Consider the following 20,513-nt stretch of genomic DNA (forward strand, 5'->3'; position numbering starts at 1 on the left):
CTGTGGATTGTGGGTTCCATATGCTAAATGTTCTCTGGGTATAGATGACTTGAGTTCCTGAATCTGAAAATGGTCACCTTCCTGCTCTGTGTTATAAAAAATCACCTTTTTAGTTTTTATCACTGGAGAATTCTTCAGTTTGGACTGAGGAAAGAAATCTAGAAAGGAGAAAATTATACTAGGTAAAAAAACCTTGAGGTTCAATATATTAGGTAAAGGTAATTTAAAAAAATATGTTGTTTTCGATTTTGGATTAAAGAAATCAAATCCATAAAACACTGGGACACAGATGTAAATACCTGTATTTAAAAGTAGTATTTCCAGGGTAGCCCGGGTGGCTGAGCAGTTTACTGCCACCTTTGGCCCAGGGCGTGATCCTGGAGACCCGGGATCGAGTCCCGCGTTGGGTTCCCTGCGTGGAGCCTGCTTCTCCCTCCGCCTGTGTCTCTGCCTCTCTCTCTCTCTCTGTTTCTCATGAATAAATAAAATCTTAAAAAAAAAAAAAAAATTAAATAAATAAATAAATAAAAGTAGTATTTCCAGTTAAAGCAGTTCATTTTTATTTTAAATATTGTTTATTTTTATTGTTTTTTTGAAGATTTTATTTATTTATTCATGAGAGACACAGAGAGAGGCAGAGGGAGAAGCAGGCTTCCTGCAGGGAGCCCAACGTGGGACTCGATCCCAGGACCCTGGGGTCACGCCCTGAGCCGGAAGCAGACGCTCAACCACTGAGCCACCCAGGTGTCCCTATTTATTTTTATATGGTGTTTTTAAAACTACTTTGTAGTTAAGATTACCATTTATGCATTTTTCATGAATACTGTTAAAATCACTTCCTCTTTTTGCTAGACTTGGAAGGTTGGGGAAATTTCTTTCTAAACTAAAAGAACCTCATGATAGGCATACTTTAAAATGCTAATTTCATCAATATCATGCTTTCTCAAGGGTTATGAAAACTCTGTCATTAAGTTAGATTTTTCCAGATGGTGTTTTCTGCTCTGTAAATAGTTGAGTTTGGGTTTTGCTTCCATATAATTTCATCTATCTACATATTTAAAAATTTTTTTTAGCTTGCACTTTGCCTGGGTTATGATGTAGTAGGTAAAGGATTGGAATTTAAAATCAGAAACAGCAGAATGGCATCTGGGGTGGCGGGAGCAGGGTCAGGACCAGGGGACTGCAGGTCTGTCCCGATGGCCCTGGTACAGATGCCCGCTCACACCCACACCTCTGCAGCTCAGAGGCGGCCGGCGTTCCAGATAGTTAACATGTGCCGTAGGATAAAGGTTAAACCCCAAAATGTGCGTTCAGACGGTGGAAGGAGTGGCTTTCAACATTTTCTGCATCTAACGCCATTGGTCTTTAACTGTGATGTTAATATCCTGTGTCGTTAGGACTTAACGGAGATCCCCCAGTAGTGACGTGTGTTGACCTGGCAGTGGGGATAATTTTTATCTGCCTAGGCTTGTTTTTGTGTATTTGTGACATCCAACATACTTTTTTGGGGAGAGAGGGATAGTTTACAGAAGCTTGCCCTTTTTTTCATAATACAATGAAAATGGTTCAGTGAACAATTGATTTAAAATGTGTCTGTGCTTCATTGAGATTTCTAACTGCAGCTCACTCGTGCCTGTCAACACACTGTCGTCGTTGGAGGTTCTGGCCGAGATCCCTTTGAGAACCAAAGAGCCCACTTGCACACGGGTATCCACAGACCGTGCCTGGGAGTTCAGAGTTCATAGGGTCTCAGTCAACCGGAAAAAGAGAATTAATTGGAGTACCACCTCCCTTGCTTAGAGCTCAGCGAGTGAGGCTTTAGTTGAATGGGGTTTATAGAGCGACTTAATCCTCTTCTGAATCAACCGCCACTCTCATTTGGGGTTTGTTTTTCCAAAGCAGATCTGCACTCTGCCCCTCCGGATGTCACCACGGGCCTCGTGGAGCTCTCCCACTGCGAACGTCCACAGCTGGCTTCTGTGAGGGGTGTCCCTCGGGGCTACAGCGGGAGCGTCCTGGAAACGGCCGGTGGTGAGCATGCCTCTCTTTGTCCTTTAGAAGCAGCAGAGCACAGCCTTTCTCTTCAGGTATTGACCATGAGCATCGTTTAGGTGCATTTGCATTAGCAGACCTGCGCCAGCCATGAGTTATCACGGTGCACGTGGGCTGAAGCCAGCGTGTGGGCTGGGCGTTATTACAGAGAGTGCCGAGGGGAGGAAGAGTCAAAAATCTCTGGAAGGGTCAGGGGGGGAACAAGGAGAGTAGGGAAGAGAAAGCCTCGACATTTAAATTGGATGCAAAAGCAGTTTGTAGCTATAGAATGGCAGGAAAAGGAGAAGCCGTGGCAGTCTTTGCTGCAGACTGTGCGTGGCCTCAGTGGGAGAGCGCTTTGCCCGTGACACCCGTCCCCACACTGTCCGCGCCCACAGCCCGAGCAGCGGGCACTGCAGCGAGAGCGTGGTTTCTCACCTGCAGGCTGGGAAGGCCAGCGTGACCTTCACAGTGTCCTCATTTAGACCATTTCCTTTTGAATCAGTTTCCAGCGTCTTTGATCAAAATCCTGTGAAGTTTTCTTTGCAGTGTTTCAGGTCTGAATTGGAGGAAAATCCAGAGGATCTTAGATCTGAGGTTTTAACATGTATTCTGATATTCCTAAGTGGTGGATCAAATTTTGTCCAGGTCCTTTAGCTCCTTGTCCAGACATAGTAGGAAAATACTGAGTCAACAAGAAGCAGGTTTTCCACTGGTTAGATTTTTTAAAATTTGATTATATAAAAAAAAACTTAAGAGCTCAGTTGAGGCATAACTGACATGTAATCAACTGCACATATTTAAAGTGTACAGTTTTACATGTTTTAAGACATGTACACCTGTGAAACCATCCCTGTGATGAAGATAGTGAACACATCCGTCTTTCCCCTCTGCTCCTCCCCCTGCACTCCCTCGCTCAAATGATGAATGAATGAATGAATGAATACATACATACATACATACATAAATGGTTAGGTGTCCAGTTCTTGTTTCAGCTCAGGTCATGGTCTCAGGGTTGTGGGATGGAGCCCTGCCTCAGGGCTGTACTCCGCAGGGAGTCTGCTTGAGATTCTCTCTCTCCCTCTGCCCCACCCCCCGCCCTCTCCCATCACCCCCATCCCTGTCTCACTCAAAAATAAATAAATCTTTCAAAGAAAGATAGTGAACACATCCAGCATTCCTAAAAGTTCCCTGGTGCACCTTGGTAATACCTCCCCTCTGCCCTTTCTGACTTCCCCCAGACTTCCTGCAGCCCTCATTTACTTCCTGACACTATGAATTAGTTTGCATTTTCTGGAATTTTGTATAAATAGAATCATGCAAGGGGAATCCCTGGGTGGCTCAGCGGTTTAGCGCCTGCCTTTGGCCCAGGGCGTGATCCTGGAGACCCAGGATTGAGTCCTGCATCAAGCTCCCTATATGGAGCCCACGTCTCCCTCTGCCTGTGCCTCTCCCTCTCTCTCCCCCTCTCTTTTTCCCTCTCTCTCTCCCTCTCTCTCTCTCCCCCTCCTTCTCCCTCTCTCTCTGTGTCTCTCATGAATAAATAAGTAAAATCTTAAAAAAAAAAATCATGCAGTATCTACTCTTAGATTGTCTGGCCTCAGCCCCTCTACATATGTACTTTGAGATTCACTCGTGGTCTTGGATGTAGTTTGTTCCTTTTGCCGGTAAGTTATATCTTGTTTTATGGATGTGGATGTGCTGTGCTGTAGTTCTCACCTGTTGAGGGGTACCTGGGTTGCCTCCAGGTTTGGGAGGCAAATACAACTAAAGCTGCCGTGAATACTCCTACAAGGTTTGGTGTAGAAGTATACTTTCATTTCTTTTGGGTCAATAGCTAGGAATAGAATGGCTGGATCACATAGTAGGTTTATGCTTAACTTTCTAAGAAATTACCAAACCGATTTCCAAAGTGGTTGTCCTATTTTACATTCCCAGGCTAGAGATGAGTGCTCACGTCCCCCCACACCCTTGCCTGCGGTTGGTGTGATCAGGCTTGTTAACGTCAACGTGGAGCTGGGTGTGTGGAGGTATCTCGCTGAGGTGTTAATTAGCGTCTCCCTAAAGACTCAGGATGGGGAGCACCTTTTTATATACTTATTTGCCATCTGTATGTCTTTTAAAGTCTGTTCAGATCTTTTGCTTTCTTTTTAATGTGCTCTTTTCTTATTAAGTTTTGAGAGTTTGTTATATATTCTGGATTCAAGTTCTTTATCAGGTGTATAATTTGGATTTTTCTCCCAGCCTGTGGCTTGTGTTTCTCTCATTCTCTTAACAGTGACTTTCAAAGAGCAGAAGTTACTGATTGTGATGAAGTCCAGTTTACTCATGTTTTCCTTTATGGTTCCTACTTCTGTGTCATATCTAAGATATATTTCCCTAACCCAAAATCATAAAGGTTTTCCATGTTTTCTCCTAGGATTTTGTAGTTTGTTTTATATGTAGATCCATTTCAAGTTAATTTTAGTGTAAGTACAGCGTATAGATGGGAGTTTGTTTTTTTTTTGCATGTGGATGTCGAGCTGTTCCAGCATCGTTTGCTCCAAGGCCCACTCTTTCCCCCACTGAATTTCTTTGGGATCTTCAATGAAACTTGGTAGACCATGTATGAGAAGGATCTGTTCCTGGCTCTTTGTGCTCCCCCATGGCTGTTTGTCCATCTTCGTGTCAGTACTACAGTGTCATGGTTACTGTGGTTTTACAGCAGATCTTGAAATTGTGTAATTTGTCTTCAAACTCTGCTTTTCATTTTGCAGTTTGCTTTGGCTCTTCCAGTTCCTTTGCATTTTAGTGTATTTTTTTATATTTTTATTTTTTAAAGATTTTTATCTATTTATTTATTCACAAGAGACAGAGAGAGAGAGAGAGAGGCAGAGACACAGGCAGAGGGAGAAGCAGGCTCCATGCAGGGAACCCGATGTGGGACTCGATCCCGGGTCTCCAGGATCAGGCCCTGGGCCAGAGGCAGACGCTCAATCACTGAGCCACCCAGGCTGCCCTAATGTATTTTTTTAAATCAGTTTGTTTCTATCAAAATTCCTACTGGATTCTTAAAATATTTTATATTTCAATTGATAAATACAGGGGATCCCTGGGTGGCTCAGTGGTTTAGTGCCTGCCTTTGGCCCAGGGTATGATCTTGGAGTCCTGGGATCGAGTCCCGCATCGGGCTCCTTGCATGGAGCCTCCATGCTTCTCCCTCTGCCTGTGTCTCTGTCTTTTTCCTCTCTCTTGTCTCTCATGAATAAATAAATAAAGTCTTTTAAAAAATTGAAAAATACAGTATATCCCTCCATGTATTTGGCTCTTACAAAAAATTTTTAGCATTGTTTTGTTAAAATTATTCCATAATAGGTTATGTTTTTGATATTATTCAATTACAATGTTATTATAAATATTAGAATTTTAAATTTTTTCCAGTTGCTTATTACTGGTCTGCAGAAATGCAATTGGTTTTTGTTTGTTGGCCTTTTATAAGTTTATTAACTTCTTTGGTAGATTCCTTAAGATTCTATATGTTTAGCCATATTGTCTAATATGGTTTTAATTTTCTTTCCAAATTGTCTTTAGGGACATTTATTTTTCTGGCCTTACTGCAATGTGTAGGACTTCCACTTGTGTCATTGAGAAGTGTTGAAAGTTGTTTCCAGCTGTAGGAGGAAAGCATCCACTTTTTCGTGTTTGAATTGTGATCTTAGCTGTGGGTTTTTCAAAGATGCTCATCATTAGGATATTATTTTCCTAATTTCCTGAAAATTTTTATCTTGGTTTTTGTTAAATGATTTTTTTTTTTAAGAGAGAGAGAGTGAGCATGCAAGGGTTGGGGAGGGGCAGAAGGAGCAAGAGAATCTTAGGCAGGCTCCAACATCTACCAGGGGACTCCATCTCACAACCGTGAGGTCATGATCTGAGTTGAAATCAAGAGTCAGGCACTTCACCAACCGAGCCACCCAGGCACCCCTGTTAAATGAATTTTTTTATCTAGTGAAGTCACATAGGGTTTTTCTTTTGTAGTTTGTTAATGTAGTAAATTTCATTGATTGATATTTGAGTGTTAAACCAAAGTTACGCTCTCAGGATAAACCCAACTTGGTTATCATGCGTAATTATTACACATAATTGTTTCTGTATTATGGATTTCATTTGCTAATACTTTCTGTTAAGGATTTTGTGCCTATGTTTAAGATACATAGTGGTCTGTAAGATTTTTTTTCTTGTAATATCTTTGTCTTGGTATCACAATAACACTCATCTCAAAACGAATTGAGAAATATTCCTTCCTCTTCTACTTTCTAATCAGAGAAAATAAATTTTCTGTTCTTGAGTCAGTTTTGTGTATTGGAGGAATTTGTTCATCTGTGCTCTCCAATTTAGGCAGAAGTTCATGATATTCCTTGATTTTCCTCTGATGTATTTGAATCAGTGGTGCTGTCCCCTCTTATATTTCTGGTATTTGTAATTAGTGTCCTCTCTCTTTTTATCTTGATAATCCTAGCTAGAAAGTTAATTGAATTTTATTTATCTTGGGCTAATAAATAGTGGTTTAGTGGTTGAGCTTCTGCCTTCAGCTCGGGGCATGATTCCAGGGTCCTGGGATCAAGTCCCTCATCAAGCTCCCTGCATGGAGCCTGCTTCTCCCTTTGCCTGTGTCTCTGCCCCTCTTCTCTGTGTCTCTCATGAATAAATAAAATCTTTTTAAAAATTAAAGAATTTATTTATCTCTGAAAGAACCAGTTTTGGTTTCTTTTTTTCTATTGTGTTTATCTCTGATCTTCTATTTATTCCTATCTTTTTTCTACTTATTTTGGATTTACTTTGTTTTTCCTTTTCTAATTTTTTGAGGTGGAATCTTAGATCATTGACTTTATTCCTTATTTATTCCTTAGTCCTTTATTCCTTCTTTCCGGATGAAAGTATTTAGGGGTACCTGGGTGGCTCAGTTGGTTAAGCATATGACTTGACTTCAGCTCAAGTCATGATTTGAGGATCATGGGATTGAGCCCTGCATCGAGTTCCATGCTAGATGTGGAACCTTCTTTTTTTTTTTTAATTTTTTTTAAAATTTTTATTTATTTATGATAGTCACACACAGAGAGAGAGAGAGAGAGAGGCAGAGACACAGGCAGAGGGAGAAGCAGGCTCCATGCACCAGGAGCCCGACGTGGGACTCGATCCCGGGTCTCCAGGATTGCGCCCTGGGCCAGAGGCAGGCGCCAAACCGCTGCGCCACCCAGGGATCCCTAGATGTGGAACCTTCTTAAGATTCTCTCTCTCCTCCTATCTCTTTCCCCCTCTCCCTCCCTCTTAAAAAGAAAAGTTGTTTAAAGCTATAAATACCCTTCTGAGAGCTGTTTTAACATCCCGCATGTTTTGATATGTTCTTTTCCTTTTTAATATTCAATTCTAGATATTTTCTCTCATGCTTTCCATTTTGACCCATGATCTATTTAGAAATGTGTTGTTTAATTTCAATAAATTTCCAAATAGTTCAGGTATATTTCTTTTAGTATATTATATAATTCAGCTCCTTCTAAATATATTCAAACTTTTTAATGACCGAACACATGATCTGTTTGGGGCATATAATGCTGTTGGGTAGTTTTCTGTGTAAATGAAAGTTATATTCAGTTGGTTGATACTTTAGTTTGAGTCTTCTCTCTCCTTACTGATTATCTACGTACTTTTTCTGTAACTTGCTGAGAGGGGTATTGAATTGCTAACTATAATTTTGGATTTTTCTTTTTGTTTAGATCTGTCAGTTTTTGTTTTGTGTATTTTGAAGTTCTATTATTAGGTGCATACATATTTAAAATTGTTCTGACTTGATGAATTGGCCACTTTATCATCATAAAATTATCTTTTGTGATGTTTCTTATCCTGAAGTCTTCTTTATCTGGTATTATTATGGCTGCCTTCAGCCATTTGATGAGTATAGTTACATGGCAAATTTTTTTTATCCGTTTACTTTTACCCTGCCTAGGTCTTTAAAATTAAAATGAGTTTCTTTTAATTAGATTTTATTCATTCTTACATGTTTCTTTAAGCAGACAATCGTTTACTTAGTTGGAGTGTTTGGACCATTTATACTGAATGCAGAACCAGATCTCACAACTCCAAGATTACCACCCCAGCTGAAACCAAGACTCAGATGTTCAACTGACTGAGCTACCCAGGCATCCCCTGCCATGGTCCATTTTAATTAGTGTTTTGGTTGGGTTTAAATCTATGATCCTGCACTATTTTCTCTCTTTCACCCATCTGCTAATTTTAGTCCTTTGTCTGCTTCCTTTTGGTTTCTCTTCTATTCTATATATACTTTTTTTTTTTAGTGGTTACTATACAATTTACTATATGCATCTTTACCTCATCACTGTATTCCTTTACATGATACTATATATACTATATGTGGCAAAGATGGTTTTTTAAAAAATGTTATTGGGACCATTGGAAAGTTTGTTGGGAAAAGTTAAACTTAGTTCCTTTTCCCATACCATTGAAAAGGCAAAACTCCAAAAGAAACAGACATCTGAATATAAGAAATGAATTGGTGAATTTTCTTTAACCTAGTTATAAGTAAAGCCTTTCTAAATTTAACTAAAAATCTACGTGCAATAAAAGTAATGTGAATTTAACTACATAAAACTAAAAAAATTCTTTAGATGGCAAAATAAAGAGAGTCACAAGAATTGACAAACTAGGAGAAACTATTCACAGCATTTGTGATAAAACTCTAATACTTCTAAAATGAAAGACTTTTTAAAAGATTTTATTTATTTATTAGAGAGAGAGTGAGAGAGAGAACACGAGCAGGGGCAGAGGGAGAGGGAGAAGCAGACTCCCTGCTGAGCAGGGAGCCTGACATAGGACTTGATCCCAGGACCCTGAGATCATTACCTGAGCTAAAGGCAGACACTTAACTGACTGAGCCACCCAGCCGCCTCTGAGTAGACTTTTAAGAATAGGAAAAGACCCAGAATCATATGGAGTGCCAATCAGCAAATTATGGTGTATGGACTGGCATCTTGCTTTTGTAAATAATGTCTTATTGGGATGAGCCTTGCCCATCCTTCCCATGTCATCTTTGCTGCTTTTGCCCCAGAATCACAGAGCAGAGTAGTTAAAACCGAGACTGTGCTCTCTGCCCAGAGCATTTCCTATCTTGCCCTTTAAGAAAAGTTTGCCAACTCTTAGTGTAGGAAAAGGGGCAAAAAATAGGAACATCTGGTTTATAAGAGTGTATAAAAGTAGCTCTTGAGCATCATGTTCAGCCTTTTTCATAATTAGAGAAATAACACACTGTTGCTGGGAATGCAAAATAGTTAAACCTCTTTGGAAGAGAAATTGGTAAAATATATAGAGGTACTTCTCTTTGGACCCAGCTGTGCCAAGGTAGGAATTTACTCTGAACATACATTTCCAAAACGAAGGAAATCCATTTGCATGAAGTAGTTCTTTGCAGCACTATGTATAATTGCAAAATATTAGAGACTCCCTAGCTCTCTAAACTTCACAAATTGGTTGACTAAACCTAGTATTTTTGCATTATGGAGTATAATGCAGCTGTCAAAAATAATGAGAAAGCTCTTTATGACTTGGAGTAAGGTGTTTTTCCAGGATGTTAAGTGGAAAAACAAAAAGTGAAAGAGCAGTTCTAGAATGCCACCTTTTGTGTGAGAGAAAAGGGGACGTGACGAAGCATTTCTGTGCACAGAAGGACCTGGGAGGGGACCAGAAAGCAGTGAGACCAGAAAGCACCTCTCCAGAGGTGGTGGGAGGAGATGAAGAGGGCGTGCTGTTTCTTTGAGCTTGTCTTTATATAGCTTTGACTTTTAGAAGCTTGTTAACGTAATAACAAAATTCAGAGCATAAACTTGAAGGATGGGAAACTGAAAACAAGTGGAAGTAAGCATGGTTGTTGTGTTCGTGAAGCACTGTAGCCACGTTTAGGGGCGATGGGGAGAAGGGTAGGGTAGGTAGGTGACGAACACAGTCCTGGGCGGGACACCACAGTCTTCGACGAGGTGGAGTGTGAACAGCGAAGAAGCTTGAGCTCAGAAGGGGTAAAGCCACTTGGAAATTCTTTTATATACACGATAGTGCTGAGCAGAGGCGTTGATGTTGTTGGGAGTCAGTGCAAACGTGAGTGGGAAGGGGAGGAGGAAACCTGGGGGAGGACTGGGATGGGAAGCACGGTGTGGACTCCTGGCTCCTAAGATCCTGCTGTGCACTGTGCGCTGGCCTGTAGGTGTGTGTGCCCGCGGCCCCTGCCTGTTACACACCTAGTCTGCGTTTTTAGCTCCGATTCCAACAGTAGCAAAGGCACTGCAGGCTCACTGGGCACACCTGGTGGCCAGAGCTTGGTCTCCGACATCCCCCCCGCCCCCCCCAGGAGGCCCCGGGCTCCTTAGAGAAAGAGTTCATGCCGGGCTGGGGCGGGACAGCCTGAACGGCTCCGAAACGTCCTAGGACAGAGTGGACGGCAGTGTAGGCAAACGATGGGGGCGTGTCACAGATCAGCTTGCATGGGATCCCACCGGCTAAATATGGGACAATTTGTCAAAATAGTTAAGACCCCAGAGGCACGGGGGCTCTGTGGGTGAGGCGTCTGCCTTCGGCTCGGGCCGCGCTCTCGGGGTCCTGGGAGCGAGCCTGTGTGCGCCGTCGGCCTCTCCCTGTGCCTCTGCCCCACCCCCTGCTCCTGCTCTGTCTCAAATAGAAATAAATAAAATCTTTAAAAAATAGTTAAGAACCATAAGAAAAGAAAAAAATCTTTTCTAAAAAGATTTATTTATTTATTTGAGACAGAGACTGAGAGTGGGGGAGGGGCCGAGGGAGAGAAAGTCTAAAGCCGGGTCCCCACTGAGAGCGGGGCGCGACCCGGGCTCAGTCCCACCCCGGATCCCGACCTGGCCCCAGTGCTCTGCAGGACTGAGCAGCCCTGAGCATCGGTAGACGGACAGACGGACGGACAACAGAATGCTGAGGGTCGACGACCGCACGGCTTCTGACACGAATGACCCCGTGGTGCTAAAAGCAGGGCAAGGCTTCTATGAGGATCAGGGTGCTTGGGCGGCCCGAGGTGCCTCCTCGCTCCCGCGTTAGTTCAGGGGGCGCGGGGCACCGTGCGGTGCGGAACCGGGCGGCGCTGTGGGTGAGGAACGGCCCGGAGCGCGGCCCGAGTGGAGTCCTGGGAAAACCTCAGGCAAACGAAGAGGAGGAGTGTTCTGCTTCATTAGACAAAAAAAAAAGAACTATTCTTTCAGAATGTCGGCGTCATAAAGGACGAAGAAGTGTGTCAGGCCCCGGAGGCTGGACAGTGCTTGCCTGGGGGCGGGTGCCACAGGCCGTGGGCGCCCCCTGCACAGCGGCCCTGCTCCCGGCCCCGCTCCCTCCCACCCGGCCGAGCCGCGCTGTGGGCCCGCCGGCTGCTCTGGGCCCCGGGCCTCTGACCTCGTCCTGCTGCTTCCCCCGGGGACGGCGAGCTGAGGGCGGACGCCGTCTGTCCGTCTGTCTGCTGCATGACGTCTCCCACAGCATTGCGACTTCATCGTTAGGACGCCAAAGAGCATTTAGTTTATGTGGCTTGAATGTCTGAGTATTTACTATGTTAGAAGGTAAAACTAAAGATTTAAAAAATATTTATTAATCCATTTAAAAATAGCAACAAGAAATGCATCACATCTTCACCTAAATAGCACATATTTAGGAAAGAATTGCTAAAACAAAGATTTGTCTTGTTTTCCACTGTTGCCCTTCTGCGGCGGAGCTGGCGTCATGGAAGCCCTGTGCCTCGTCCCTGCCCCTCCTGTTGTGGCTCACGTTGTGGGGGAGGCTCACGTGCCCTGGGAGGAGGGCGGGAAGGCCAGTGATGCCGCCAGGTGGCCATGATCGCCCGGAAGGGGCTCTGGACCACCCTGAAAATCACTAGTTTAAAAAAACAAAATTCAAACAAAAAACAAAAAACAACAACATTCTAGTTCCCAGAAGGCCTTCGGTGAATATTTGTTGAATGAATTAGTGATTCCAAAACGGCTGCCTGACAGGGCGAGTGCTGGCTTGGGTGTAGGAGTTCCGGCACGTTCGTGCGGCTGGTCCAGGACCCCGTCTGCGTCCTGTCTCCGGAGGGTCAGCGGGCTCTGGCCTCAGCGCTCCTCTTCCCGTGGCAGGTGTCCCTGTGAGCAGCAGAGTGTCCTCCAAAATCCAGCAGCTTCTCAACACCCTGAAGAGGCCCAAGCGCCCTCCGCTGAAGGAGTTCTTTGTGGATGATTTTGAGGAGCTGTTGGAAGGTGAGAGATCTCGGGCGGGCTCTCGGGTCTGTGTAGACGAGGCGGCTGTCGCGTCCAGGGTTGGGGGCAAATGTGTGTCGTGTGTGGTCACCTCGGGACATTACAGCACAATGAAGTGATCCCCCGTCTGTTTCCCGCCCCCGGGGTCGCGGCGTGTCCCGCGTGACTGCTGGCCTCACTGTGAACGGGGCGGAAGCACGATGCTCGATGCCGTAGTTCAGGGACTTCACACTCCCTGTGCCTCTGGTCCAGGCCTTAGTGCTTTACAAGAATACTCCTAAGGTTTCGTTTTACATACATTATTTCAGCTTTTTTTTTTTTTAAAGTCCCAATGTGGAGCTTGAACTCACGACCCTGAGATTGAGAGTCAAATGCTCCACCAACTGAGCCAGCCAGGCACCCCCATTATTTCAATTTTTATTTAAGCTTTAAATCTGAAATACAGTCTTACATGGTGTTAAGGTATATTTTTAGCATAGTTTTGGCCCTGGTTCATAAACTCAGTCTCTCACTTATGAATGAGATATACACTTTTAGGGAAAAAGAATGTAGGTTTATTTTTAAAAGAAAATTACCAGGAGGTAGAAGGAAGCATGAACCTGTGGAAGAGGCACAGAAATAGAGCCCAGTGCAAGGCTGGAGCGCGCCGTGTCCGCCCACCGCCCCTGCGTCTCTGGGGCAGTCTTGCTGCCCTCCCCCCCCCCACCCCCACCCCCCCGGCCTCGCTGGTGGTTAGCTGCAACCTGGAGGGCGTTGTCATCCCCTTGATCATCGGGTAATGCCCTTCACGTTCAGGGCTCAGCGGTGTGAATGCTCCCTGGGGAGGCTTTCTTACACTCGGGCCGATGCTGTTACACAGCCATTGGAAATATAATGGATTTTACTTTATTTTCTTCTTTCACCGCGGTGAGCGTTGTTTTGTGTGCCCAACCAGAAATGATGCTCCTCCTCACTTCCATCTTTCATCAGCGGGACTCATCCACTCCTTAGCTGTCAGCACTGGCCGTAACCCCAGAACGCTCCAGAATGCTGGAGCAGCACTGCTGCCCTTCTGGGGACTGTCCCGTGTGGGTACGGTCACCGTGTCTGTTACCATCCGTGATGGATCTCCACCTGTCCTTTGGTCAGTTGGTCCGTGACTGTGACATTGATAAGGGAATCTAAACAAGTTATTGTGACCTTTTTATAGTTGGCAATTTTTAAGAGAACACTTAAAAACAGAATGTATGCATGGTACTATGAAATGCTGATTTTTAAATTTCAATTTTGCTTGTAGTGCAGCAGCCAGATCCAAATCAGCCAAAGCCGGAGGGAAGCCAGATGGTGGTGCTGAAAGGGGAGCCTCTGGCCGTGGGGATTCCCTGGCCACCGTCCCTGCTGGCCGCCTTGCAGCGGTGGGGTACGACGCAGCCCAAAGCCCCCTGTCTGACCGCCTTAGACACAGCTGGGAAGGCCGTCTACACCCTCACCTATGGCAAGTGTCACCAGAAGGCATTTGGGCTCTGGTTTAGCTGTAACATGTTACCTGTCATGTCATACAACACGGCCGTACAGCTTCATGAGCATGATGGAGCGGATCCTGAGAAGCCAACACAACTGCCCACAAACCAGAACATTGCCTCAGTCCAGGTGCCCCCCCGCCCCCACCCACTGCCCCTTCCTCCAGCAGAGGGGACTACTCACCCACTGCTGGTGACCAGCCCCTGCCCTGAGGTCAAGGGTCACAGCTACATATGCATCTCTGAGCACGGGAGTTTAGTTTTGTCTAATTTTGAACTTTGTATAGATGGAATCCTACAGTATGTGTTTTTGTATTTAGCATCTTTGGTTCCACATTATATTTTTATGTAACACGAGTCATAAGCATCTGGCTTGATGCATTTTCATGGAGTGTGACTATACTCCTGTTGCTGGCACTCAGCTCCCAAGTGTTCCCCAGGCTCTTGGTCCCTACCACCACGCACATCCTCGCTGACGGTCAAACTGTCCTGATGCCTGTGAACACCTCTGGGTTTCACTGTCGCTAAGTTTTATGTGAGTGGGATCATGTGAAAGCCGTTCTGTGTCTGCATGCTTGTGCACCATTGTTTCTGAGGCTCAGACATGATGCCGTGTGAAGCTCATTGATGGAGGTGACTTTATTGTACGAATATGCTGAAAATTATTTGTGTCCTCGACCGTGAGTGTAATTTCCACTGAGGCTATTGTGTATAGTGCTGTTATGAACATTTGTAGGTGAGTCTGCTGCTGAGCGTACACTGTAGGCATTGGTGCTGGGCGCACGTGGATGTGCACAGGTCGCCGTGCTCGGCTGTAGGACATCCCAACACGGTGTTCACAGAGGCTGCCGCCACCTCCACGCCTGCCGGCAGCGTGCGCAGACTTCCAGCTGTGCCACACCCATGCCAACACTTGATATTGCCTGTTTACTTCCTTTAGCCTTTCCTATAGGCGTGTTGTGGTGTCGAGTTATGGTGCTAATTTACTTGCATGTCTCTCATAGCTAATGATGCTTTTTTGTGTGTTTATTGGCTATTTGAATATCCTCTTTTATGCACTATACAGATTTTTAGCTCATTTTTCTATTTGGTTGCTAATGCTTTCTGACTTCTTTCCATGTTCCAGGAACACATCCTTTGTCAGATATATTTCGCAGGTATCTTCTTCCACCCTGTGCCCTGTCTTTTAACACTTTTATCTGTGGCTTTAGATAAATGAGAAGTCTTCATCTAAGTAGTCTAATTTATCTACTTTTTCCCTTTATTTTAGCACTTCTTTGTTCTGTTTGCCAAACCCAAGGTCACAAAAGATATTCTCCTACTTTTTCATCTAACTTGTTTTACATAAAAAAAAAACTTGTTTTACTTTTCATATTTAGGTGTCATAATTCATCTTTAGTTTGTGTGGTGTGACATTGGAATCCTTTTCTTTCCTTACGAATGTCTAACTGGCCTGGTGCCATGGGCTGAACAGTCAGAGCTTGCCCCTAGGTCCTGCCAAGCTGCTTTGTCACAGATCAGGTGACAGTACGTGCTGTGCCCTCTGTGCCCCCTGAACTGCCGCAGCTTTAGGGGTCCTGTTGTCTGGCATAGACGCCCTTCAGCTGTGTGAATGTGCCTCACTCCTCTGGACTATTCTTGACTCTGCATTTCCGAGCCATTTTTAGAATCCGTTTGTCAATTTCCAGAAAGCTTCCTGCTGGGGCACTGCCTGACACTGCATTGATTCTGTAGTTCAATTTGAAGAGAATTGATACCATTACAATTACGGAATCTTCCAGTTCGTGACTGTGGAACAGTCATGACTGTGGAAATTTAATGTATTTCCCCTTATTTTAAGGACTCCTTTAATTTCTCTCATTAACGTTTTATACTTCTGAGTACAGAACTCTAGAGCATCTTTTGTTAGATTCATTCCTGTTGTAGTGGAATGGTTAAAAACATTTTTCTGCTCATTTATTGCTTGTATATAGAAGTGCAATTGATTTTTTTAAATGGTGATTTTAAAAAATATTTATTTATTTGAGAGAGAAAGAATGAGAGCACGAGCAGGGGGAGCGGGAGAGGGGGAAGCAGACTCCCCACTGAGCAGGTAGCCCGACGTGGGACTCAATCTCAGGACCCTGAGTTTGTGACCTGAGCCAAAGGCAGACACTTAACCAACTGAACCACCCAGGTGTCCCCAGATGGTGATTTTGTATCTAATAGTCTCATTAAATTAACTTACTGATTCTTTTTGTATTTATTAATGAGTAGTTTGTCCACATATCTTTTGGATATCCTGTGTTCAAAATCATGTCATCTATGAACAAAGATGGTTATCTTGGCCTTTCCAGTACTCACCCCTTTTATCTTCTCCTTGCCTCACTGCAAGAGCTAGAACCGTCAGTACAGTGTTGGGTAGCGAGCATTCTTGCCTCCTCCTCTGTCTTTGGTGGAAAGCTTTGGGTCATGAAGTACGATGTTTGGTGTAGTTTTGTGGTAGAAAAATTCCTTGTCAGATTAATGAAGCTCCCTTCTATTCCTAGTTTACTAGAAGTTTTTTTTTTTTTTAATCATGAATGGTTGGGCAGCCCGGGTGGCTCAACGGTTTAGCGCCGCCTTCAGTCCAGGGCCGGATCCTGGAGACCCGGGATCGAGTCCCGCGTCGGGCTCCCTGCATGGAGCCTGCTTCTCCCTCTGCCTGTGTCTCTGCCTCTCTCTCTCTGTCTCTGTCTCTCATGAATAAATAAATAAAATCTTTAAAAAAAATAAATCACGAATGGCATTGAATTTTATCAAACCCTTTTTTTTGCTCTGTCAAGATGATCATGTTTCTCTCTCCTCCCCACTTAATTTGATGAATTAAATTGATTAATTCTCAGGTGTTAAAGCAGCCCTTGCATTCCTAGAATAAAGCCCAGTTAGCCATGATATCTCTTCAACAGATGTCTGAATTTGATTTAGCCAATATGTTGTTTAGGATCTTTGCATCTGTATTCATTAGAGACGGGTCTGTAATTCTTTACAAAAGGAGCTCCCTACCCACTGTGAGGAGTGTGGTTTGCTCACTGCCTCCACCGGTTGATTTCAGCTGTCTTATGTACCCTTAATGTTCTTTTTTATATTTTGTATTTTTTTCTGTATATTTGGTTGACCCTTGAACAATGCAGGGGGTTAGGAGTACTGACCCCTGCACACTTGAAAACCCAAGTGTAAGTTTTAACTCCCCAAAACCTTAACTGTTACTGGTCTGCTGTCAACCAGAAGGCGAACTGAGAACAGTTGGTTGACATTTATATGTTTTTATTATGTGCTGTATTCATACAGTAAAGTAAGGTAGAGAAAAGAGAATGTTATTGAGAAAATCAGAAGGAAGAAAAAAAATAACACTTATAGTACTGTATTTATAAAAAAAAATCCACAGGTAGGTGGCCCTGTGTTGTTCAAGACTCATCTGTACTTTAGTATGGAGACATTTAAATTTTCCCTTTTTTTTTTTAAGATTTTATTTACTCATGAGAGACACAGAGAGAGGCAGAGACACAGGCAGAGGGAGAAGCAGGATCATGGCCTGAGCCAAAGGCAGATGCTTAACCACTGGGCCACCCAAGTGTCCCTAAATTTTCCTTTATTCAAATTCTCTAATCCCGTCTTCTGAAATTTTTATTTTATTATGAAATTCCTGATGAGTTCTTAATTTTGATATTGTCCTTTTAGTTTAAAATTTTCACTTCTGTATTCTAAATTCTTTATCATTCCATGCATTGTCTTCGTCTTTTCCTTTATTTCCTAGCATCCATGTATTCCTTACCACAACTGGAAGTTTCTCTCCACCTGCTCCAGGGTCAGGTCACCTCTCGGCCTGTTGATCTCATCTGTACTTTCTCTTGGTTTTAGTTTGGATAATTTATCTTTGGGGTGCCTAGGACCTTTCTGATTGAGTGTTGGACATTGTGTATAAAAAATTATGGAGGCTCCAGAGATGTCCCCTTCTATGAGAGAACATCCTCCTTCCCTCCATTTGGCAGGTAGCATGGTGGCCGGTCACTACAGTCCCGTCACGGCTGGCGCAGCCCTCTCTGAGCACCTGTCTGTCCTCCTCTGGGGTTCCCCAGCCGTGGCTTCTGTCTTGTGCGCTATGTTAAGGACTCCACTTTGCTTCTCAGAGATTTTCCTCGTGGGCGTTCGGCACCCAGTTGCTCATGGCCCCAGGACTCCGTAGACTTCCTAGAGGGAGGCTGGCTGTGCAATCATGGCTCCCAGCCTCTGCCAGAAGTTCTGCTGTTTTCTTTGTGCCTCGGTGCCAGTGTTCCATGAAATACTCTGTCTCTCGTGGGTGCCAGGGCCCTCCCTAATAACCGCCGGCTGTGCACGATCAGCTCACCTCCCCAAGGGTTTTCCCTCTGCAGCCTTAACTCCCCTGGTTGTCTTTGTAGATGATTTCTGTATTTTATCCAGTTTTTAAGTTGTTTTGGGTGGGAGCCTGGTCTGCCACCAGTACTCTGTCGCATTAGGAAGCAGAGTCTTTTACCATTACGCTTTTATGATTCATGTTACTGTGTATAGTTGTAGCTCATTTATATCTAAGAATGTACATGTTGGAATTGACATATTGGTTATAATGTTGGTATCCACTTTTGGCTATTACAGACAGTGCTGCTAGGAACATTCTGGGGTACGTGTTTTTGTGGGGTATGTACTTTGAAGTGGAAGTGTTGGGTCTGGGATTATGCACATCTTCGCATTTAGGCCCACCTGTTCCCCATCATTGTCAGGCTTATCGTAGCTACTCTGGTGAGATTATGGCAATGGTACTTCATTTTGGTGTTAATTTGCATTTTCTTGATGACAAAGTAGATTGAGAGCTTTTCCTGTTTTGTTTTTTTTAAATCATTTGGGTTGATTGAGAGGTTTTCCTGTTTTGTTTTTTTAAAATCATTTGGATTTTCTCTTTTGTTAAGTGCTATTGAATCTTCTGCACATTTTTTTAATATAAGGTTATTTGGGAATTTTTAGTGTGTTCTGGATGCCAGTCCTTGTCAGTGACATGTGCTACGAGTGTCTGCCACCGTGTCCCTTCACCTTTTACTCCTGACTGGTACCTTAGTGAGCAGAAGCTCTGCCCAACCTCACCTTTTCTTTTTTTAAGATTCTATTTATTTATTCATGAGAGACACAGAGAGAGAGAGAAAGAGAGAGGCAGAGACACAGGCAGAGGGAGAAGCATGGAGGCTCCATGCAGGGAGCCCGATGCGGGACTCGATCCTGGGACCCCAGGATCACACCCTGGGCCAAAGGCAGGCGCTGAACCGCTGAGCCCCCCAGGCATCCTTCAACCTCACCTTTTTGCTCATGGTGAGCTCTTTGGTGGCGGTGCTCCTCCGCCAAGATCATAAAGCCGTTCTGTTATCTTGTAACAGCTTTGCTGTTTGCCGTGCACATCTAGATCCACCCAGTCTGCTGGGAATGAGTTTTGTGTACAGGGTAGAGGATGGGTCCCAGGGTCCGTTTATCAGGCTGGGTAACCATCTTCCCCATTCTCGTTCCCACCGGGCTGCCCCTCCTCTCCAGGGCGCCTGGTCAGAGATGGAATTGTCTGCATGTGGAGGGTCTCTTGGGGTCTTTATTTTATCCACTGTGTTATATACTATCCTTATGCCAGCACCGACTTCCTAAATTACTGTGGCTTTCTGAGAAGTCTTGACATCCACGGAGAAGTCTCCCATCTCGCTTCCTTCTGCAAGAGTGTCTCGGCTCTTCTTGTATCTCATGTTTCCGTGTCTGTTTTAGGGTCGGCTTGTCCAGTGCACGGACATTCCTGCTGAGATTCCTGTTATCACTGCTCTCAGCAGTTTGTAAATGAGCACTCCTGCATTGCATGGACCTAATATGTCCCCCTGTCATTCAGATCTTCTGCACTTCAGCTCGATGCTGTTTTATACTTTCTTGTTGTGAGACTGCATATCTTCCATAACACTCACTCTTAGGTATTTGGCATGTTTGTTTTAATCTTAATGTGAGTATTGTCATTAAAATTTTTTTCTTAATGTTTATTGCTGGTATACAGAAGTCAGATAGTCTTTGTATACTGTTGTTACGTCTGGCAGCCTTGCTGGTTTCAGTTATGAGAACCATGATGTACGTAGTCCCGTCATCTGCAAGTCATGACAGTTTAGTTTCCAGCTGTGTGCCTCCTCTCTCCACCCCTCCCCTTCCTGCATTGGCTAAGACTTTCCATAAAAAAAGGCAGATGTTCTTGGCTTTCAATATGTGACCTCGGGGAAAGCTTTCAATATGTGACCATTAATTATGATATTTTCTATAGGACTTTTAAAGATGGGCTTTATCGCTTGAAAGAAATTTCCTTTCATTCTGAATCTAAGAAGGATTTTTAAAAACTCATTTAAAATCCTGATTGATTGTAAATTGTTTTTACCTTTTTTCATCTTTGTTAGTGTGACAAATTATGTTGATTTTTGTTAAAACTTTTCGCATTCTTCTTTTTTAAAGATTTATTTATTCATTTTAGAGACAGAGAGTATGTGAGAGTGGGGCAAGGGGCAGAGGAAGCGAGGGAGAGAGTCTCCAGGAGATTCCTCCCTGAGCACAGAGCCAGATGCAGGGCTCTGTTTTATGACCCCTGGATCATGACCTGAGCCAAAACCAAGAGTCGGACACTCAACCAACTGAGCCACGCGGATGCCCCAAAGCTTTT

General features: G+C 44.0%; 1 protein-coding gene across 7 annotated transcripts in view; it reads left to right on the forward strand.

The window, feature by feature from the left end:
- The window catches only part of DIP2A (disco interacting protein 2 homolog A), a 92,618-nt gene that overhangs the window by 30,316 nt on the left and 41,789 nt on the right, over positions 1-20,513 (forward strand). For 3 of the 7 annotated variants that reach the window (XM_072807280.1, XM_072807283.1, XM_072807284.1), the window contains 3 exons: positions 1,903-2,031; positions 12,198-12,317; positions 13,594-13,791. In XM_072807280.1, the coding sequence (XP_072663381.1) occupies positions 1,903-2,031; positions 12,198-12,317; positions 13,594-13,791 (447 nt within the window). Of the gene's footprint in view, positions 1-1,899; positions 2,032-12,197; positions 12,318-13,593; positions 13,792-20,513 lie in introns of all 7 variants that reach the window. The other 4 variants (XM_072807279.1, XM_072807282.1, XM_072807285.1 and 1 more) reach the window with 3 other exon arrangements.

The sequence above is a fragment of the Canis lupus genome, chromosome 30 (genome assembly GCF_048164855.1).
Source record: "Canis lupus baileyi chromosome 30, mCanLup2.hap1, whole genome shotgun sequence".
Taxonomy (NCBI): domain Eukaryota; kingdom Metazoa; phylum Chordata; class Mammalia; order Carnivora; family Canidae; genus Canis; species Canis lupus.